Source organism: Eucyclogobius newberryi, unplaced genomic scaffold (genome assembly GCF_026437365.1).
Source record: "Eucyclogobius newberryi isolate DKJ021-1_F unplaced genomic scaffold, fEucNew1.0.hap1 SCAF_13, whole genome shotgun sequence".
In the NCBI taxonomy this organism is placed as follows: domain Eukaryota; kingdom Metazoa; phylum Chordata; class Actinopteri; order Gobiiformes; family Gobiidae; genus Eucyclogobius; species Eucyclogobius newberryi.
The window spans coordinates 15,744,144-15,766,224 of NW_027315757.1; the positions used below are offsets into that span (position 1 = coordinate 15,744,144).

Sequence of the window (22,081 nt, forward strand, 5' to 3'; positions counted from 1 at the left end):
TGACAACAGACCGCATCACGCACAGGTAAACCACTGACAACAGACCGCATCACGTACAGGTTAACCACTGACAACAGACCGCATCACGCGCAGGTTAACCACTGACAACAGACCTCAGCACGCGCAGGTAAACCACTGACAACAGACCTCAGCACGCGCAGGTAAACCACTGACAACAGACCGCATCACGTACAGGTAAACCACTGACAACAGACCTCAGCACGCGCAGGTAAACCACTGACCACAGACCGCATCACGTACAGGTAAACCACTGACAACAGACCGCATCACGTACAGGTAAACCACTGACAACAGACAAACCACTGACAGACTGTCTGGCGTCTAACATGTGCCGTGGTCCCTCCCTCAGGTGGGCACGGACTGGGACCCAAAGGAGCGTCTCTTCAGAAACTGGGGCTCCGTGATGGGCCCCCAGGACGAGCCGGTGGCCGTGCAGCGCTGGAGCCGCTCTCAGTCCAATCTCACGGCGACGGTGGTGTGGATCGACCCCACCAACGTGATCGCCGCCACCTACGACATCCTGGTGGACGCGGGGGCGGAGGTGACGCACTACCGCCCGCCCCTCACCGCCCCCTTGAGGCCGGGAGTGTGGACGCTGAGGGTGCTGCATCACTGGAACCCTCTGGGTCAAACGCGCTTCGTCGTGTCGCCGCTGGAGTTCCACCGGCAGCAGCCCATTCAGCGAGGTGAGTCTGAGGCCCACACGCTTTATTTAGTTACTGATTTAGTCCTGACGCAGACTTGGAGGGGTTAGTTGCCCCCTGGCTCATAAACTACAGGAGACTTTTCAAATTGATATCTCTAAATTTACGTCATATCTAATTTTATAATAATAAAGGCAGAGCAAAAAAGTGTCTGTTTGCCGTAACGCGCTCGACTCTGTAAAAAAATAGACTATAAAAAAAAAAAAAATCAGCATTTTGTCAAAATGATGCCAAATAGTTTTTTTTGTTTTATATCTCGCCGACTCACTACTGTTTTTTCAAACAAGCGCCGTGTTGAATAATTTTGTATCACTGGAACTCGCTAGAAATATTTTAAAGCCAAAAATGTTGCAAAAACAGTCGAGAAATGAAACTAACACAAACGGAGAACGTCTCATTGACTGTTGAAGCCCGACCCCTGGAGGTCACTGCGGGTCACTGGCAGAATCAAAAAATGGCAACGATTTGGATATATTTTTTTGTCTTCAAAGTAAAAAAATAAATACATAAATATAGCCGCAAGCGGCAATGATCGGCCCTCGCCACGCCGCCGCCACACCGCCGCCACGCCGCAAGAGGAGGGGGCGCTAACGCGCCCCAATTGTCCTTTTATCACGCCTACTGCTGAATCTGTGACGCTGTCACATGTTCTCCCCTTTGTTTTACCATCAAAAAGCAATTTTATTTTGAATTCTTGGCAAAATGTGCGGCTTTGCCGCACAGACACCGTGACTCTTTGAATGAAAATGTGGATAACTTTTGATGGTCCTGAAGATGAGTCTCACCAAATTTCAGGTTAATAGGGCTGACGCCCTGGGAGGAGTTTGTGAAAGTCTAAAGTGTAAACATGTTCTGGCCCCATTGGAATAACATGGGAGGTTTCGGTCATCGTTACGGCAACGCCATAACAATTATGACATGGGTCTCATTGACTTTTTTGATGGGGATGCTAAAATTGAGTTGTGTGTCAAATTTCATATAATTTCGCAAAACTAAACATTTAACCTCCATATAAAATCTGTAGGGGGCGCTGTGGCGCCAAATGAATTTATTTCACTTCAAGTAGGTTTAGGGCAAAGAGTTTAACAACTGATTCTAATTTGACGCAATTCGGACTTTATCTGCGCAAACGGCAGAAATTTTAAATATGGGAGATTTCTGAAATTTTAGTTACAGTTTGCGGCTTCGCCGCACAGAGACCGTGAGAGGTATCAATGTAATTTGGATAACTTTTGATGTCCCACTCCTCAGTAGCATTTTCACCAAATTTCAGCTTTTTAGGGCCAACGCCCTGGGAGGAGTTCGTAAAAGTACGACGTTTGGAAAGACTCCGAAGTCATGTTTAGCCATTTTTGAAGCAATATGGCCGACATTTGGTTCGGGGGACGGCGTTGCCGTAATAATATTTTTTACTTCTCTTGTCACCATCTACCTCTGCGCCAAATTTCATGATTCTACGATCAGATTTTTTTTGGGTCATTTCCCATCTCTCAATGCATTTTTGGTACATTTGGTGGCGCTGACGCGCCAATTTTTTTTATTTTAGAAAAGGGAAATAGCCAGAATGTAGAGAGGCACGATTTTTAGAGGTGTGCAAATTTTTGTGACTTTTCGTCAATGTTCACTGGGTGAAAAATAGGGGGGTTGGTCCCGAGAAGAAGAAGAAAGAAAGAAAGAATAATATTCCGATGCGAAAACAATGTTTCCCATTTTTCAAATATCATAAACTATACATTTTCGGAAAGCGCTCGCGCTTTCCTACCTCATGGTGTGGGTCCCTGGTCACTGACGGGTACTTTCGATAATTTTGAGTGGGCTCCGCCCACTTTGTGTTTTTGGCCCTCTATACAGTAATAATGTTCAATTTTTGCATTACATGCTTATATGCACGGAACATGCAAGAGATGGGGAACGTATTCGTGAGCTACTTAGCGCAAATGAGTGCTTTATATGGGGATGACGACCGCGAAGCGGTCGTCATCCCAATGTAAAGTGCTCGTTTAGTGCGAACTTTTGCACGGGCTTCGCCCGTTTACAACGGTAATGTTCCATTTTCCTACAACTAATTAGTATGCACGGGGCGTGCATGAGTGGAGGAGTGCGTTAGTGAGTGTTTGGAAGTGGGCGAGCGCTTCGCGCTCGATTTCGTGCGCACTACGTGCGCACTTTCGCAGCCGTGCTTCGCACGGCCTTACGAGATTAATAGGCCTCTCGCCAGCTTGTGGCGCTCGGGCCTAATAATTTACCTACCGACCCACTTGAAAAAATGTTGGGTCGGGTTACAGCATTTATTTGGGGCAGCCTGATTATCATTGTTATATAAAGCCCCTTTCACAGAGAAAAATGAAACAGTCTTTCAAGTCTTTTACAGTCAACTAAAAATCATTCCCAAATCCTGCAGACACACATGAGGCAAATACATGAGGCTGAGTATTGATGAACCAGCCGAAGAAATACCATCAGTGTCTCTCCTGCAGTGTCTTTTCCCACAACTTCTTTTTGACAGTGACTTTCTGTGACTGTGAGTGAGTCGTCCGGAAACGGTTCCATAAACGCATCACGAGTGTCGGTCTGAAACTCGGAGCTGGAACGTCCCGCAGTCGTGAACGCGGCACGTGTTGAGTCCGTTTGCGTCTCAGCTGTCGCCCTCACACTTCTGCTTTTAGAGCCGCGTCCATCACAGGGTCACCTCCGATTTAAGCCCTGGACGCGTCGCGCTTAATCCCACTGCCGGCCTCACGTGACATCACTGCGCGCTTCAGGTCGACCCTTTAAACGCTTGGAAACAAAACAACATTCTAAACAGGACCACACACGTATGCTCTACACTGCACCAGGACCACAGACATATGCACCAGGACCACAGACATATGCTCCAGAGCTCCTTTAATTGAGACGCTGCAGATACAATAATTATAGTTAATCTTATTTTGTGGTTGGATAATTATAGAAGGTTTAATGAGCAGGTTCTTCTTTTGGAGATTTCCTGGAGGAACCTCAGCTCTGTCTGTAGATCTGAACCTCAGCTCTGTCTGTAGAATATGTTTGTCTGTGGAATTAGAAGATATACATTTGGTCTGGACTCGGGGCTGGACTCGGGGCTGGACTCGGGGCTGGACTCGGGGCTGGACTCGGGTCCGGACTCGGGTCCGGACTCGGGGCTGGACTCGGGGCTGGACTCGGGGCTGGACTCGGGGCTGGACTCGGGGCTGGACTCGGGGCTGGACTCGGGTCCGGACTCGGGTCCGGACTCGGGTCCGGACTCGGGTCCGGACTCGGGTCCGGACTCGGGGCTGGACTCGGGGCTGGACTCGGGTCCGGACTCGGGTCAGAGCCGGTGTGACACATCTGATCCTCTGACATAAACACATTCTTAACACATAAACACAGTCTTATGTATGGCTCATTCTGTAGCCACAGCTGCCCTGAGACAGAATGACAGGAGCCTGTAGCCTCATCTTGAACCAACATCAGAGAACGACCTCCACCAAAATGAAGCCTCAAAATAGTGCCATCTACTGGCGATTTTGATTCTTTACATTCACATAAACAGGCCTGGGTCACGTGACTTCCTGTTTGACACAAACAGAACAGTGTTAGTTTTATCCACCGGCACAACAAGACTTTCCAGTGTCATGAGTGAATAGTTTCTTGATGTCAATAGTTTGAAGTTCATAAAAATGACGTGTAATTTTGCGTCTCACCTGCAGAGGACGCTGTGCGGCTCCACGCTGGGCCCCTGAGGAACTCCTACATGGAGCAGAGCTTCCACGGCCTGAACCCGGTGCTGCGTTTGCCCGTGAGTCTGGGCGCAGTGGAGGAGGCGGAGGCCAACGCCGGCCTGACGGGGGCGCCGCTGCGGCGCTGGATTGACTCTCTGCTGCAAATCCACTGGGGGGCGTCAGACGTGTGCTCGCTCGGCCCCAGCGCCTGCTCCGTCATGCAGCTGTGTCACATGACCACTTGGAGCGCCAACAGCCCCGACCCAAAGTCTGACCTGACCACGCCCTCCCAGAGCGGGCGCATCAGGTAGCACGCATCAGGCAGCACACAGGAAGTGACCTGACCCCGCCCTCCCAGAGCAGACACAGCAGGCAGCACACAGGAAGTGACCTGACCCCGCCCTTCCAGAGCGGCCGCATCAGGCAGCACACAGGAAGTGACCTGACCCCGCCCTCCAGAGCGGGCGCATCAGGCAGCACACAGAAAGTGGACAGGAAATGGACTGAGCCACAGGAAGTGTGAGACTGCTCATCGCTAAAGGCCCAAAAGTGATGAAACATCGCTGTTCTGATCAAAACAGTTGAAGATTCACAGAAGGAAGTGAAGGAAGGCCAGACGTCCTTTAAGTGTCTATTTATTTCAAGAGGAAACAAGTCAAGACTGTGGTGTTTGTGGCTCATGTTCAGAAGCCGCTCGGGAGCCGCTCGTCTTTGGATCAGGATTCTTTTCTTCCAAAGCCGAGTGACAGTCTTTTAAATAAACTATTTATTAGAATGTTTCTCGTTCCGTGAATGTTAAAACGCACAAGTTTTAAATGAAGCCGATTAAAAGATTTTTGTCACATTGATTTGATTGATCCGGCTTCAGATGATGATATATAATGATATAATAATGAGTTATATAAAGCTGTGTGATGCCATAACTCAGTGTGCTCTGTCGTGCCAAAGTCTAAAAGTTATTTATATATTATTTAGTCCAGATTCATGTCGAGTCTTCGTTTGGAGCCGAGAAGTTGAGTATTATTTATTTGATGAAACTTTGTAAAGTGACAGAATGAGCTTTAACATGAGGATCTGGAACAAACAGGTTTTATTTATTACAGGAAAATATTAATTTATTTCTGGATGTTTGATGCCTGGTGCAGTTATTACATGATTAAATAGTAATTTTAAATGTATTTTAAATACACTGCCATAAGTGGACAAAAGAATGTCTTGATAGTTTTTTTATTCAAGACGCTCTTGTTACTTCAATGTTATTTTGGTTTAGATTAAATGTTTCTTAAATGTCACAAAAAGTCTTTGTCTTTGTCTGAAATGTTTAGTCTAACTTTTTCACATGTTTAAATGACTTCGACCCGCTCGAGTCGGGGCAGGGCCGTGCTTTCTCTTTTATTTTGAAATGAACAGGAAACAGACAGATGAGAACGACTTTTGTGATTTGAGTTCTGACTTTCTTGAAAATAAAATGTGGAATGTTGAATATGACTGTGGTTTGTGATGTTTGAGAGGAACAGTTCTGTTACTAAGGATGTTACTCGAGTCAGAGTAAAAACATATTTGGAGGAACTACTATTGAATTAAAGTTTAGAGTCAAAAAAGTAGTTTGTGTAAATTCTGCATAAACTTTGACCGTAATGAATCGCCCTGGTGATGTCACTTCCTGTCATTTTCTACAGATTAACGTTTTCTCCACAAATACCTGCTCGATCGGTGTAAAAGTATTCTGTATTATGTACAAATACACAGAATAAAGTCCAAATTAGAAAATCGTAAAAACCTTTCATCGGCACTTTAAATAACGCTCTAAATTTGGTATTTTCAGAGGATGGAAACAGACATTGCTGGAATCACAAATGTTCAGATCGTTCAGTTTGTTTACACAAAATGTAGCACGGAAGTGTAAAACGTGACCGTCGCGCGGCACTTATCGAAACACTGAACCTACGCTTGGCCCTTTGACCTTTGACGTTTTGGCGAGTTTAAAACCGTCGCTCTTCGAGTCGGGAGCAGAACAGGCCGGAGGTGATGGAATCGTCAATAACCCGGATCGAACGCTGAAGGACAGAGCTAATTAACAGCACTCTGGCTTAACCCACTTCAAAGTGTGTGTGTTCGCAGAGTGCGTGTGTGTGCGCAGAGTGTGTGCAGAGTGTGTGTGTGTGCAGTGTGTGCGGTGGGTCAAATGTGAGCCGTGGAGTGGGTTCACACGCCGGTGATCATGGGCGGGTCAAATGATGACATCACTCTGGTGAGACTCAACCAAATGTTTGACAAAACTTCTGTGACATCACAGAGTGTCTGGATGATACTGCATCTCTAAAAGGAAACTGCAGTATCTGAGCTCAAACTAGGTCCTGGTTCGGATCCTGATTCGGATCCTGGTTCACACTTGAATCCTTCTCTAGATAAAGTTATTGTGTCACTGATGAATCTTGGTCTCAGATATAAACAGGCGTGTGGCGCCCTCTGCTGGCCGTTTGGAGGCGGCGTCAATGAAATCCACATTTAGAGAAATAAAGATTGAGACATGTTTTGTAAATAAAATGTATATTTAAGAAAATACAGACATAATGACGACTATGTACATTTAAACAAAGGACGGGTCACTTCTTCGTTAACTTGACCGTTCGGGTTTTGGGAGGAGCCCACTTCAAGCACTGCGTGTCCACTGATGAGGGGACAAGAGGGGGATGAGAGGAAGATGAAAGGGACGAGAGGGAGAAGAGGGACGGGAGAAGGGAGGGACGAGGGAGACGAGAGGGACAAGAGGGGAACGAGAGGGAGAAGAGGGACGAGGGAGACGAGGGGGACAAGAGGGAGAAGAGGGGGACGAGAGGGAGAATAGGGGGACGAGAGGGAGAAGAGGGGGACGAGAGGGAGAAGAGGGGGAGGAGAGGGAGAATTGGGGGACGACGAGAGGGAAAAGAGGGGGACGAGAGGGGGATGAGGGGGACAAGGGGGGACGAAGGAGACGAGGGGGAAGAGAGGGACGAAAAAGACGAGGGGGACGAGAGGGACGAAGGAGACGAGGGGGACGAAGGAGACGAGGGGGAAGAGAGGGACGAAGGAGACGAGGGGGAAGAGAGGGACGAAGGAGATGAGGGGGACGAGGGAGAAGAGGGGGACGAGGGAGAAGAGGGGGACGAGGGAGAAGAGGGGGACGAGGGAGAAGAGGGGGACAAGGGAGAAGAGGGGGACGAGGGAGAAGAGGGGGACGAGGGAGAAGAGGGGGACGAGGGAGAAGAGGGGGACGAGGGAGAAGAGAGGGACGAAGGAGACAGAAAAAAAGTCAGATAATATAATAATAATGAAATATCTCTCTATCATCTAGAATCCTTCACTACATTTCATTGGATGAAAAGAAGCGTTGCCGTGGTAACGCGGCGTACCTGTGATGGGAGGCTTCTTGTACTGCGCGCTCTTCAGATGCTCCTCCACCAGTTTGGGCGTGACACAAATCACGTGTTGACCTTTCCAGTACTTGACCATGTTCAGCGACTGCAGCGTGCTGATGATGTCGCTCTGCGTAATGCTCGTCATCTGGCTGCAAACACGCCGCGCTCAGGGTTAAAACGGGACTCAGAACTCCGGGCGGCGTGTGGGCGTGTCCGCCGCGTTTACCTGAGGTCTTTGATGGACAGCGTTCCTCTGAAGTCCCTCAGGATCTCCAGCAGGACCCAGGACCAGTAACTTCTGTAGCTGAGTTTGCCCAGGTCAGACAGAGGCTTCTCCGGAGAGCCCACCGTGCTCTCCAGCTTCGACAGCTCGTAACCTGCAGGGGGCGCCACAGGGGAAGCACAAGGAGCGGCTCACTCTCAACAACTGGAATCATGTTTACCATAAAACTAGAAGATTAGAACTATAGAACGTTGAAGAACTAAGTAACTTCAGGGACAGAGCTCCCCCTGCAGCTCCATTATGGAATTACACTGTCAGAGCACCGTCTAAGAGAGCGTGTGTTAGCGTGCGGAGAGAGCGCGTGGAGAGAGCGTGTGGAGAGAGCGTGTGGAGAGCGTGTGTTAGCGTGCGGAGAGAGCGCGTGGAGAGAGCGTGTGGAGAGAGCGTGTGGAGAGCGTGTGCTAGCGTGCGGAGAGAGCGCGTGGAGAGCGTGTGGAGGCGTGTTGACGTGTGGAGAGCGCATGGAGAGCGTGTGGGGGCGTGTTAGCGTGTGGAGAGCGCGTGGAAGCGTGTTAGCATGTGGAGAGCGCGTGGGGGCGTGTTAGCGTGTGGAGAGCGTGTGGAGAGAGCGTGTTAGCGTGTGGAGAGCGCGTGGAGGCATGTTAGCATGTGGAGAGTGTGTGGAGGCGTGTTAGCATGTGGAGAGCGCGTGGAGAGCGTGTGGAGACGTGTTAGCGTGTGGAGAGCATGTAGAGCGCACGTGGAGACGTGTTAGCGTGTGGAGAGTGTGTGGAGAGCGTGTGGAGAGCGTGTGGAGAGCGTGTGGACTCACTGAAGGCGATGAGGAACTTGCCGTAACCGCGACGCTGATATGGCGGCAGAGTGAGGATACACGCCACGTTATTCCCGTCCGGAGACTCTTTCTCCTGCCGAACGGAAAAGAATAAGGAGAAGAACAAGAAGAAGAACATCAGAGTTGACGCCACAAAGTCCAAGAGTTTGGAATAAATCTCAAACGAGCAAATCAACTGCAAAAACAATAAACAATGTAAATCTTTTAACGATTATTTCTATTGAAGACAGACTTTAATTTGATCCAAATAAAGACTGACGACTTCTAGAGAATATTTGTGAATAAAGTGAATTTTTTGATGAAAATGACGGACATTTATATCAAAAATGTGACTCTTTGTTATAAAAGCTTTTTGTTTGTGTTTTAGAGTCTGTTTAGTCGACGAACGATTAGTGTAATTTTTGGGACTAAAGTTATTTTTCACACTTCAAATTCAGGTATTATAATACAAATAAAAGCATGTTTAATATTTAAATACATAAAAACTCAATTAAATCACACACAAACCCTTTTTGATTTCCCCCCAAAATGATAAAATTCCAGTTTAAAAAAACAAAAACAGATTCTAGTTATTTTATAAAATTTACTTTTTGAGATACAGATGTTTTATGAATGTTAATTAAAAGAATATTTTAAAAAGCTGAATAAAAAATAAACACGGAAGTATTTTTAATTTATAAATGGGTGAATAGTTCAAATCTCATCATCAATCAAGTTAAATCAGCAGCTTTTTAAACATTTCATCCACTTTCACCTGCAAATAGAACAATTACTTGTGTTTTATTGGTTTCTTTTGTGCTTCTAGAGGGTCAAAGGTCAAATGCACTGACTTTGGAGAAGTAGCCCACGATGTGCGCTCCTTCTTTGTTGACTTCAGTGAGAATGTAAAAGATGAACGGCTCCACGTCGAAGTAGAGCGTCTTGTGATCGAGGAAGAGCTTTGCCAGGAGACACAGGTTCTGGCAGTAAATCTGAAACAAACATATTCGTCCCATCAGCTTCGTTCACCGTTCTGAAGCGGGCGTAGCTCGGGTTTCCTTCGCTCACTTTGTGGTCTCGGCCGTCCACCTCGAACACAGAGATGTTGCTCCGTCTGTAGATCTCTTTCCCCGACGGCTGCCTCCACTGACAGTTTGACTGAAACGGAAACGACGCGCAAACAATCAACAACACGGCTTTGAATACAATCTAAACTGAAGTACCGTATTCTCCGGACTATAAGTCGCTAAGTTTTTTCATAGTTTTGGCCGGGGTGCGACTTATACTCCAGAGCGACTTATATGTGATATTATTTGTTATTTTCACTCTGACAACCACAAGAGGGCGCTCTAGGCTCTAAGCGACGCAGAAGAATAATCTGCACTTCCTCTACCTCTGGAGTTTGTGGAGTTGTTTAGAAGTGACACAGAGGAAGAAGAATTCAGTGGATTTAGTGATTTGGGGTAAAACTGATGCTTTGGTAAACTTGTTAGCATGTTCTTTATGCTATAGTTATCTGAATAACTGTTAATATGTTACGTTAACATACCAGACACTTACCACAGTTCTGTCTGTGCCTCATGTAGCTGAAGGTGTTAGCGTTAGCATACGTAGACCTATTCACCATGTTCTCTCATCTACTATTATTATTTTAAACTGCATTTCAAGAGGAAATGTCTGTTCTTGGTCTTGGATTTTATCAAATACATTTCACCCAAAAATGCCACTTATACTCCAGTGCGACTTATATATGTTTTTTCTTCTTCTCGTTAATGCATTTTTTGACTGGTGCGCCCTATACTTCGGAAAATAAGGTTTTCAGACGATAGAGTCTTTCATGAGGTTTATTCTGCTTTAACGCTGTACTTCAGACTCGACAAACCTGCAGTTTTGTTGTGTCCCTGGCTAAAGCGTCTCCGGTACTTATAGTTTTATGACAAATACTGGCAGTAATATTACGTACGACACAGACTCAGGAGCCGCTTCACATCATTTGTAAATAAATAATGACACGTGTTATTGGTGCTTTATGTCATGTTTCTGGAGGTTTGTCAGCTGTTTGTTTGTCTCCATGGCGACGTCATTGTTTTCCTTGAACTATCCCACATATGAAACTTAATATTTAACTTAAGAATCTAAGTGTTTCAGCAATAAAAACACGAGATAGAAAAGAGCCATAAATCACACACTGCAAGATCAGAATAATAATAAACACATTAGGCTAGGCAAAATATGTCTGTTTGCCGTAACACGACCGACCCGCTATGAAACTAGCCGACTGGAAAAAAAATATCAGCATTTTGTTGAAAAACGTCAAAATGTTTTATTTTTCAATTGTTTCGCCGACTTACCGACCGGATTTTCCTAAACCGCCGTGTTAAATATTTCAAATCACGCTGATAAACGTGTCTTTCATCTCAAAAGACTGATAACGCACCGCGCAACACATGTGCGTCTTCATTTTCAGTCCTCCACATGCATCTGTAACAAAATAAAGCACGCGTAGGAGTCGTCATGGTGCTTTTGACAAGTTGGTTTGCCTCTGTCGGCGCCACTGGTGTCTGCATAGGACGTGTTTCTCTGTCAGGGTGTGAAATTTGACTTGCGCAAATGCATTCTGGGATTGAAACACGCCCGGCAGCGTCATCACAACAAACATGGCGGCGCCCATGTCCCCCGCATGTTCCCCCCGCTCGCCTTAGCTACCAAATTAAAGGATAGCGGCGTACAAAAGGTTGATTAAAATATCTTAAAATCGGGAAATTTAGTATTTAGTTTAGATCGGGTTGATAAAGACGTTTTCCGTCATTGACTGTTGAAGCCTGACCCCTGGTGGTCACTCCGACTCAAAAAATGGCAAAATTTGGATCTTTTTTTTTGCCTTCAAAGTAAAAAAAATAAGAATTTGCCTACCGTCCTACCCACTTAAAAAATGTTGACTCTGGTTACAGCAAACAGACAATTTATTTGGGGTAGCCTTATAAACTGTTTTCCTGTTACTGAAGCAGAGTAGTTTCAGCTGTGCAAATGCAGTACCCAAACTGACCAGGTGGTGTCTGAAGGTCTTCTCAAACTTCATGTACTTGAGGCAGTACTCGCAGATCCACAGTTTGGGCTGTTTCCCATAATCCTCTGGGAACGGCGAGAAGTACCAGGCGTCGATCTCGAAGTTTCCAATCTGGATCTTGTCCACGTACTTCACTTTGGTGATCTGGACCAGAGCGCGGATAATAATGAATATAATGAATAAAATGAATAAAATAAAATAAATAAAATGAATACAAATATCAAATAAATAAAAAATGAATACAATAAAAAATATGAATAAAATGAATCAAATAAATAAATCTAAAAATAGAAATAAATGAATAAAATAAAAATTAAAAAAATAATTAAACTAAATAAATAAAATTAAAAACACTAAACAAATAAATACAAATTAGTCAAAACAATTTTTTAAAAAGAAAAAATAATACAATTAAAATGAATGAATAAAATGAATAACATAAAATAAATACAAAATAAAATGAATTAATTCAAATGAAAATAAATTCATAAATCAATCAAATCAATCAAATAAAGTGATGATGTGGTTACCGCTTCGTGTTCCTTCTCGAGCGCGGCCGTCGTCGGGTCCATCTCCGCGTACGTCTGGAAACGCAGAAGGAAAAGCTTGAACGTGTGGGTTTCTGGAGCCGCTGAGCCATTATCGTGGACTCATTTATGAATCTAATAATTGTCATCTGGACGGTCCAAGTTTTATGGAAGAAACATGTACGGTCAGTGATTTAGAGGTCTGTAAATGTGCTCCAGCTTGGTACGGCTCAAACTGATTTAAAAAACCTCTTTTGTAATCCAAACTTCTAATCAATCAATCAATCAATCAAAAAAGCATTCATTTGAAAAATCTATCAGCAAAACTGGTGATGTTTTTTGGACAGAAGAATTTAAAATAAGAATTCCTTTGGCGTTGAATAAAAGAATAAAAATAGACACCGTCAGAACAATCGACTTGAATCGTTAATAAATTAAAACAGGAGCAATATTTTTCAGGCTCAATATTGATCGTGTGCATCTTTTCTTTGCACTAATGGGAAAATCAGCTGAATAGCTGATATTTCAGAGTCATAATTCATTCTACTCTTCGTTTATTACAGCTTGACTCGTTTGGAAAAGTGTTTATTGGGTTTTATCTTGGGCATAAATCACTTCCATTATCGTGCTTTGTTGTGATATTTTCTCACCTTCTGCACGTGGTTGATCTCATCGTGCTTGCGCTTCTGATTCCGGGTGATTTTGCGCTCGGGCTGATCCCCCAGGTCAACCCCGCCCATCTCTGTGCTCTTCCTCACTGCGTCTTTGACCGTTTTGGTGAGCGCCAGGCGGTTCTTCCCCACCCACTCGTCCAGGCGCCTGTTGACTGTGGGAGAACGGTGAGCGTCGCCGTGACTACACGCGCTCTCTCTGCTGTGGTACGATTAACAAACGTATTTCATATATTCTTCAGGTAAAACTCATATTTATTGTTAACTTCTCATTTGAATGTTACTGTGGGCTAAAGGTTGGACTCATAACTGGTTGTTTTGGGAAATAGATTGCATAAAATAACTTTAAAACTGATATGTTTTACCAAAATATTAAATGTGATGCAGCAGGTCAGATAAAAATGTAAAGGGGGGGTTGGGGGGTCCTCTCCCAAAGAAAGTTTGTACAAAACGGGGGAAATTAACTGTATTTTAACAAGTTTTAGATCACTTTAACACAGTGGTCCCCAAACTTTTTGACTCGAGGGCCACATTGGGTTCTAAAATTTGGCCGAGGGGCCGGGCCAGGAAAATATGGTGCGTTTGTGTGAACTAATGAATTACTATAAATTACACGCAAGATTTGACCTGTAACTTGTAACAAAGCAACAAATGCAAGGCTCAATGTACAAATTGTTTTCCAAATGCATTAAATAATGATTAATTATCTACTGTCTTCTACTGTCCACAAGAGTCTTCTACTGTCCACAAGAGTCTTCTTCAGTGTCACTTGCGCTTCCTGCTTGATTGGCCCTGGTGGCCGTTTGTGGTGAATTTTATTTTCTGCGCGCCATAGATTTTCTTGTGCGCGCACTATGTGCGAGCAGTGCGCAGTTGCGCAGGCGCAGCTTAGAGTGAACAGTGGCCATCTCTTGGGGAAATGTGGGCATTACGGGCGTAAGGTAAAATGAACGACCAGCCACAGTATCGTGAGTTTGAATCCCGACTCTTTTAAAAAAATGTTTTTAATATAACTTGGACAAGCTTGGCGGGCCGGATAAAAAGGCCCAACGGGCCGGATGTGGCCCGCGGGCCATAGTTTGGGGACCACTGCTTTAACAACTTCGACTGCTCTTTTTACTATGATGATGCCAATAACAGACTATTAATACAGCAAAGTTTTCAAGGACAAAACAAGACATTCAGCCTTTTCCCATGCGTTTTTGATCTCTAGTAAATACACATTATTTTCTTTTGCAATTCTATGGACTCTTTTGGACACTCACATCCGACGTAGTGCACGTAGAACTCCTCTCGACCCTCCTGCTCGTTCAGCCTGGACTGGATCACCTCGGCCGTGTCTGGACAGAGATTCACAGTTAAATACGCACAGTAGAGTCTCGGTTTGGATTTAGGACCACAATATTAAAAAAGTGGCAACTGAAAAATACTTTGAACGCGAGATAGTTTAAAAAATGTGTGCAAGAAATAAACTAAATACATGAACATAATTTGAGAAAGCTCATCCTTAATTCTCATTAAAGGTGATTATTTCTGAATGAAGGCTAAATAAAGAAGACTATATCATCACTAATGATTTAAGCCTTTTATACAAAAAATAAGCAATCATTTTGAATTTCAAGGGTAGAAATTTCAGTTTATTTTTTACTACAAAAATAATAATGAGATTTTTTATTTGGGGCAAACTAAATTATGTAATACATCTATAAATAACAGGAAAAACTATTGTGGGTTCAGCATTTCCTTAGTATTATATGAGCAGAAAAAAAATCTGAATTTTGCCCTCATAACATGTCAACATCTCTTTTTAAATACACAAATACAGAAAACAAAGTGTCACCGACTGTGACGTCACTCTGGTGTATCCGAGTGTTTTACTCAGTCAAGTCACCCTTATCAGGGTTTGACTTCACTTTTGCGTCTATTCCGGAATAAAACTTTTTTTTAAACACATTAATAAAATAATCTATGCTTACATTACACAACAGTGACATTTTAATGGGCCTGTCCTAATTAAACACAGTATTCCATGATCTTTCCCTGTAAACCGCCTGCGCAGTGCTCATGTTATTGTTTTGGAGCTTTGCATGTGCTGCAGCTGTTTTGCTGTCGTTATAGTCTTCACACGTCAATCTGATTAAAGACGAATTACGGGAAACCTGTTCATCCCGCAAAGTAAAACACAACGATGCTTTTATTCTCAACAAAACACGGGATTTAGATGAAACTGTGAAGACTCGGCGCTTCTTTCAACGAGGTCCGCTGCAGAGACGCCCGCATCTCTCCTTCACGTGCCTTTTAAACGCACTTACGCCACGTTTTGTCCATCCTCTGACACAGATACGTCTCTCCAATCTCCACCGACACCTCCTGCTCCCTGCCGCCGCTCAGCATCGTCCCTCCGTCGGCCATGGCGCAGCTCAAGCCCCGGGCCTCGCGCACTCGGGCCCCGGCCTCGGCCTCGTCGTCCTCCGCGCCGCTGCCGTTGGACGAGCACGCAGCCGGGACGTTCGCCTCCAGTGGCTCGTGCTCCGCGCGCTCGTTCTCCGCGTTACCGGAGTCCATGTCGGTCTCCATCGCGTGCTCCGGGTCCTTGTTGTCGCCGTAACTGTTTTCGAACTCGGTCCCGCCGGTCATATCAGCGGCGCGGGCGGAAAAAGAAGCGCAGACTCTTTTTTTTAAAAACAGCGCAGATTCGCGGAGGGGCAGGTCAAAGATGGCGGCAGCGGGGCGGATGTTTCTTTATGGGGTTCTTACGTCACTTCCTCCCGAGAGCCCGCCTTCTTTCAGCTGGACCGCAGTCAACAACAATAACATACATATTAATGACAGTATTGTAGTAAAACTCGAATCATTTTGGCTGATTTCCTCTAAAACGCAACACAAACTGAAGCCGTTTCTGAATTTTTGGGGCATAAACTGATAAATAAACCTGGTGAAGACATTTTGAGTTTAAAACATCTATACACAAAGACAAGTCCGATTTTAAATGCCATCTAGATTTTCCTTTGGTGAATATAAAGCTGTTGTTGGAGGAATGGACTGAGAGAAGCAGAGGTCGGACCAGGGCCTCCAAGTCCAGGTCCAAGTCAAAGTCCAGTGCAGCTTATATGGTTTTTATGAATGGTTCTGGTCACAAATAGAGAAGTGCAGAGGGAAATGTTAAGAGAGAAAACACATGTACAAGTTGTCTAAAGTCTACAGTCCAAGTCCGTTTTATCAAGTCAAGTCTCAGTTCATCAAAAACAGTGACTCTTCTGAAGTCCAAACCTAGTATGACCTGAAGCTTCACATTTCAGCGCTGATGCAAAAGAAAGAAAAAGTGCAGGTGGAAAATTAAATGTGGATTTTTGGGCTTTTATTTGTGAGTTTTTCAGTTCAAACTGTCTCTTCCAGAACAGAGGATTTGACTGGAAATAAAGGGGTTGTAGCTCGAGTCTTTTATCATGACATGTATATATAATGTAATAAACAAAGTGACTGGACGTTTTTAATGTGGGCTCGTTTTTTCAACACAAAACAGGATTTCCTGAAAAACAACAACAAATGTGTAAATGGTGCGTTTGTTTGTTGAGGTAATAAATTGAGATATTACAATTGAACTGCATTTTATTGACATGGATTTTCAACATCAACCCGTTAATAATAATAAATAGAAAACTCTATTTAGCTCTGATCATGGCACAAATGTCCCGCTTTGTTTCTGTGCTTTGTCCTCAATAGAGTCCAAACGTGCCCGTCTTCGTTTCGCGTCTTCGTTTCGCTTCGTTCAGTCAAAATAAAACACAACCGAACGATCTGACATTGAATAAACTGTAATAAGCATTTCATGAGTTTGATATGGCACGACATCCGCGAGCGCCGGCCCCTGAGCGCCAGCACAGTCTGTGTGACGCGGGCGGGCGACGAGCGGCACCACGCCTCGCCACAGGCCACGCCTCCTCTCTGTCTGCTTCTCTTTCTGCCCGAGGCGCGGCCGCAGCCCCTCCTCCTTTGTCATAGCACCTCCTCCCTGTTGCGCTCGCGCTCCAGGGGCCGTTGCTGGGGGCCTCTCCTCTGGCTCTTCCCTCCTCTGTAGCTCTGCGGGTGCCCTCCTCGGCCCTCCCAGTGGTGCCTGGGTTGGGCGTGGTAGTGGTGCGGCGGCCTCCTCCTGCCGCGGTGCCCTCTGTCCGGCGCCTCCATGGCGGCTTCCGGTCGGTGCGGCTCGTCCTTTAACCGCGCGGGGGGAGGTTTGCCGTGTTTGGCCTCGCCGCAAAGGGAGAGACGGTCCAGGCGGTCGGCGATGGGCCTCGCTCGGCTCCAGCGCCTCGGGCCGGTGCCGTGGGCGTGTCGGCGGGAGTCGTGGGCGTCGCTTTGGCACCGGTGCATGCTGGGAGGGGCCGGGGCGGTCCCTGCGCCGGGCTCGAGGAGGGGGGGAGGGGCCAAGTCCGACGAGGGGTCTGCGTCCGGGTTTTCTGAGGCGGCGGGCGCCTGTGAGGGGCAAAGGACCAAGAGTTACACCGGGACCACTGAATATAAAGGTTTAACCTGAAATATGATTAATCAGGCCTGAAATATGATTAATCGGGCCTGAAATATGATTAATCGCAGCTGATATATGATTAATCGCAGCTGATATATGATTAATAGCACCTGAAATATGATTAATCGCACTTGAAATATGATTAATAGCAGCTCTTTTCCATTGTTATTCTTTGGTACGATTCATTATTAGTTGAAGTGTATTCCTGTATAAATGTGGGCTGTGCTTCTGTGTCTCTGGCTCTTGTGCTGATCCAGGTTCTGTGCTGAATGTCTCGCCCGCATCGGAGGTTAATCCTGACCTGGATGTGGATGAGGAAGCGGTTGGACTCTTCCTCTGGGTCGATGATGCCTCCGTTTGTTCTCTGTTTGTCCAGAATCTTCTGCAGCTCGTTCCATTTGAGGTGAAAGTCGGAGCTGATCGCTGCCTCGTCCTCCTGAAGCACAACCAGAACTTCACACCACTGACACTTTTAGCAGACTTCAGTGTTTTTTCCATGTGGTTGAACAGACGTGTGGGTCAAAATGAGGCCGCTGTGTGCTGTGTGTAGAACAACACAGAGAACACGGGGACAGAACAGTTCAAAGTGAAGCCCGCGGGCCGTACCTGGGGCAGAAGCGGGGCGGGGCACGAAAGCAGCTGGCACGCGTCGTAGTTCAAAGCTTCTCTGCAAACGGGACAAAGCACGTTCAGCTCCTGCGGAAACGAGCAGAACAAGCAAAAAAAGGTTTGAGTAGAACACGAGCGGGAAGTGTGTGTGTGACCCGAGTGTGTGTGTGTGACCTGTGTGTGTGTGTGTGACCTGTGTGTGTGTGTGTGTGACCTGTGTGTGTGTGTGTGACCTGAGTGTGTGTGTGACCCGAGTGTGTGTGTGTGACCTGTGTGTGTGTGTGTGACCTGTGTGTGTGTGACCTGTGTGTGTGTGTGTGACCTGTGTGTGTGTGTGACCTGTGTGTGTGTGTGTGTGACCTGTGTGTGTGTGTGTGACCTGTGTGTGTGTGTGACCTGTGTGTGTGACCTGTGTGTGTGTGTGACCTGTGTGTGTGTGTGTGTGTGTGACCTGTGTGTGTGTGTGTGTGTGACCTGTGTGTGTGTGTGTGACCTGTGTGTGTGTGTGTGACCTGTGTGTGTGTGACCTGTGTGTGTGTGTGACCTGTGTGTGTGTGTGTGTGTGTCTGACCTGTGTGTGTGTGTGTGTGTGTGTCTAACCTGTGTGTGTGTGTTGTCTCTGCTCTTGTCGTCCTGCAGTTCTTTCTTCCTCTGCTGTAGTTCGTGTTCAGAGTGTTGGACGTAGCGTCCCAAACAGTGAGAGTGGAAGTAGTGATAGCAGCTCGTTTTGGTCAGAGTCTCCGCCTCCTGGACACAACAACAACAACATCACCATCAACAACAACAACACAAGTCAAACAAGCTTCACACGCGTCACAAGATCAGCTGATTGAAACATTTCATTTATATGATCTGATGACGATATTCAGACCGAAATGTGTTAAAACGTAAAATATGTTGCGTAAATATCGTGTTTGAAATGTCACAAAACCCGAAAATGTAAAATAAAACACGACATTATGAGATTTGATTTGATTAATTCACTGTCCTTTGTAGAGCTGGGTTGAAATAATTGATTTTCCGATTTTTAATCGATTCGCATATTAATGACCGATTATCGATTCGTACGTCCAAAGATCTTTTTTTTTAAATTCTTTTCTACATTTCCCTCAGTGAACTTCAATCTACCTTCAAGAAAGATAATTCAGGACTCCTGGATTATCTTTCTTGAAGGTAGATTGACCCTTAACCTTTTCATCAGTCTTCCAGCCATCAGTAACTACCAATACTTGTAAGATTTGCTGTTTAATATTGATATAATACTAGTTTTAATATGTTGCTTCTCTACACAGTCATGAAGTGAAGGAAACGTCACATTAACCCCCGGATCGAAACGGAAATCGGATCGAATCGAAATCGGAGCGAATCGGATGGGATCTGAGAAATCAGAAAAAAACTATTTTGAAACGTAAAAATCAGAATCAAATCGATTCTTGAAATTTGAATCGAAACCCAGCTCTAGTCCTCTGTCGGTCTGAAAGGACAGAACTCTGAGGCGACACGTTGACCTCTTTAAAGTCTAAAAATATGGTGAATTAAAATGACTCTTATTATAAAGACTCGGGATGGGAAAGGTCTTAGAAAATAAAATTACAGCGAGATTGTGCAAAAAAGAAAATACAAAAACATTCAAATTAAAAAATGTCAAAAATGACTGAACCGAGCGATTTGTTTTGATTTAATGCTAATTTCGGCTCGATTTGGTTCTGGTTTAAGACTTTCATTTCACATCTTTATCAGATTATACCAACGAATTCACGACACACATTTACGAGAGGCAAAAAGCGCGACAATGACCTTGAAGTCGTAGAGGCAGATGACGCAGCTTCCGTGCGGGATGTTGCTCTCCGTCAGGATTTCTTTGGCTTTCTGTCGGGGAATAAAACACACAAACGCATCGGAGGAAGTCTAAAGACGAACGCGGAGGTTTTAAAAGTCAGTGGGAAACGTATGAAAGGAGCATAAAGACCTCGATGAGCTGGTAGAGGACGGGAGAACCCACGCTGGACTGAGCCTCGGCCTGAAGACTCCGCTCCACACTGACAACATGCAATGACTCGTAACTTTGCATTTCAGCACAAACGTTTAAGATTCGTTCATAAATACCTGTTAATCTTGTCGTCCGAGAGGCCCCTGGGATTGTGCACGGAGATGGCGGGAGTGGAGAGCGGATACTGAGGGAAAAGAGCAGCGTTACGGTTAGATACGACGAAGGGACGGGAGCGCGATTCCCCCCCGCCGTGACCGTTCTGCGGTTTCACCTCTCGGTCCAGAGCCAGCCGGAGCGTGAGACGGACAAACTGCGACACCGAGTCCTGCGCCGTGGACGGGTGCAGCACCAAACGAACGTCCCAGCACCTGGAGACAAGTGGACAGAAGGACAGAATCAAACGGGTGACGCCGGCGGTTTTTAGTCGTCCGGTCGGCGCCTGCGTTCACGACGAGCCTCTGTTGTTGTACCCGTATTTTCCGGAGTATAAGATCCACCAGTCAAAAAATGCATAATAGAGATGAAAAAAACATATAAGTCGTATGACATGCAGTTGCAAGTATGAAAATAACAAATAATATCACATGAGTTGCTCCAATATAAGTATAAATAAAAGTATAAGTCACACACCGGCCAAAATTAGGAAAAAAAGGTGCGACTTATATGCCGGATAAAACGGTACTTGTGTTTAACAGCGTCCGGGGGTCCTGTAACTATGGGCTTGGGCGGGGAACGTCCTAGAATGTGGCCTAATAACGACTCCCACTTACTGTCATCCACGCAGGGCCTCGTAGTGACGTTTACCGTGATTTTGACAACTAAAACACGCAGAATAAAGCCACTTGATTGGTTAAAGACGAGCTGTCGCGGCACATTTCACTCACAGAACACATAATGTCACGTTATTGGCCACGTCAGGAGTAATAAACACGTCCAAAACAAACAGTGTTAAAGTGTAGGACGCTCTCACCCGTCGTCTGTCCGCTCCACGCGCAGCTCGTCCACGTAAATGGACTGTAGCACCTCGATCTCGGCCTCGACACTGCAACAGATCAAGTGTTTCAGATGTTTGTTTACGTGCTGTGTTCGTGTTAGCGCGCGGGGGAGCTAAGGCGGCTAGCAGCGTTAGCATGTTGCTGCTAACTTCGGGGACAGCGGCGCGAGCTTTAAGCCGCCGGTCCACGGAGCTGCACAGTAAACACGTTTATCACACGCGTTTTGAACAGGTGTTATTCACGTAAACACGCTTTTGTGCCTCACTCACTCGCACTCCGAGGCCATCGCGCCGCTTCTGTCACCGGAGCCGCCGAGTCACAAACAACGACAAAACTGTTCAAAGTCCCGGAAAGTCTCCAAAACAAAAGCGGTTACTGAATGTTTCTACCGTTCACGCGGCCAAAAACAACTCACTATTTGGACTTTGGGCATTTCTGGTAGTTTTGAGTGTCTGTGATTTGTTTCTCATTGTGATTTATCCAAATAAATAAGGTTATTTGCGCTGTAATAGGAGGTGACGCTCAGAAAACACTGCCTTTTTGTGGTCAGTCTGTGAAACTGCAACGTCATAAATTTTATTGTGAAAGTCTAAACCACATCTGGTTTGTTAATTGCTGTCAATGGTGCTCACTTTGTACATCACTCTGAAACTCATGCTTTACATACATTTGGATTATATTTATTTATTCTTTGTCTTTATAGACATAGTATATTTATTGATATAGTTGTTATTTATATGTAAATGTAGTAATTCACGTCTGTTAAATGTTTGTTCTCAACCTAAAATATTGCAACGTGC

The 22,081-nt window shown here is 45.4% G+C and overlaps 3 protein-coding genes across 6 annotated transcripts in view; 1 reads left to right on the forward strand and 2 right to left on the reverse strand.

Annotated features, from left to right (window-relative positions):
- LOC140358048 (xylosyltransferase 1-like) overlaps window positions 1–4,983 on the forward strand; it is a 41,366-nt gene extending 36,383 nt beyond the window's left edge. The window contains exons 10-12 of one of the 4 annotated variants that reach the window (XR_011926690.1): window positions 371–707; window positions 4,436–4,884; window positions 4,921–4,983. Coding sequence is in view for 1 of the 4 variants with exons in the window: in XM_072442696.1 (XP_072298797.1) it covers window positions 371–707; window positions 4,436–4,758 (660 nt within the window). In the remaining 3 variants the exon portion in view is untranslated. Of the gene's footprint in view, window positions 1–370; window positions 708–4,435 lie in introns of all 4 variants that reach the window. The other 3 variants (XR_011926692.1, XR_011926691.1, XM_072442696.1) reach the window with 3 other exon arrangements.
- Window positions 4,984–6,979: 1,996 nt separating this feature from the next.
- kat8 (K(lysine) acetyltransferase 8) lies at window positions 6,980–15,896 on the reverse strand. Its single transcript, XM_072442697.1, has 11 exons — window positions 15,478–15,896; window positions 14,431–14,505; window positions 13,145–13,320; window positions 12,498–12,551; window positions 11,947–12,111; window positions 9,969–10,058; window positions 9,752–9,892; window positions 8,901–8,994; window positions 8,072–8,222; window positions 7,840–7,994; window positions 6,980–7,118 (listed from the first exon to the last, which is right to left on the reverse strand). The coding sequence occupies exons 1-11, from the start codon at window positions 15,800–15,802 to the stop codon at window positions 7,054–7,056; spliced, it is 1,491 nt and encodes a 496-aa protein (XP_072298798.1). The 5' UTR covers window positions 15,803–15,896; the 3' UTR covers window positions 6,980–7,053.
- A 668-nt stretch (window positions 15,897–16,564) lies between these two features.
- rnf25 (ring finger protein 25) lies at window positions 16,565–21,714 on the reverse strand. Its single transcript, XM_072442699.1, has 10 exons — window positions 21,551–21,714; window positions 21,257–21,328; window positions 20,558–20,654; window positions 20,403–20,470; window positions 20,266–20,335; window positions 20,094–20,165; window positions 18,897–19,043; window positions 18,294–18,383; window positions 17,989–18,123; window positions 16,565–17,635 (listed from the first exon to the last, which is right to left on the reverse strand). Exons 1-10 carry the CDS (start codon window positions 21,565–21,567, stop codon window positions 17,162–17,164), a joined length of 1,242 nt encoding a protein of 413 aa, XP_072298800.1. The 5' UTR covers window positions 21,568–21,714; the 3' UTR covers window positions 16,565–17,161.
- Between the last annotated feature and the right edge of the window lie 367 nt (window positions 21,715–22,081).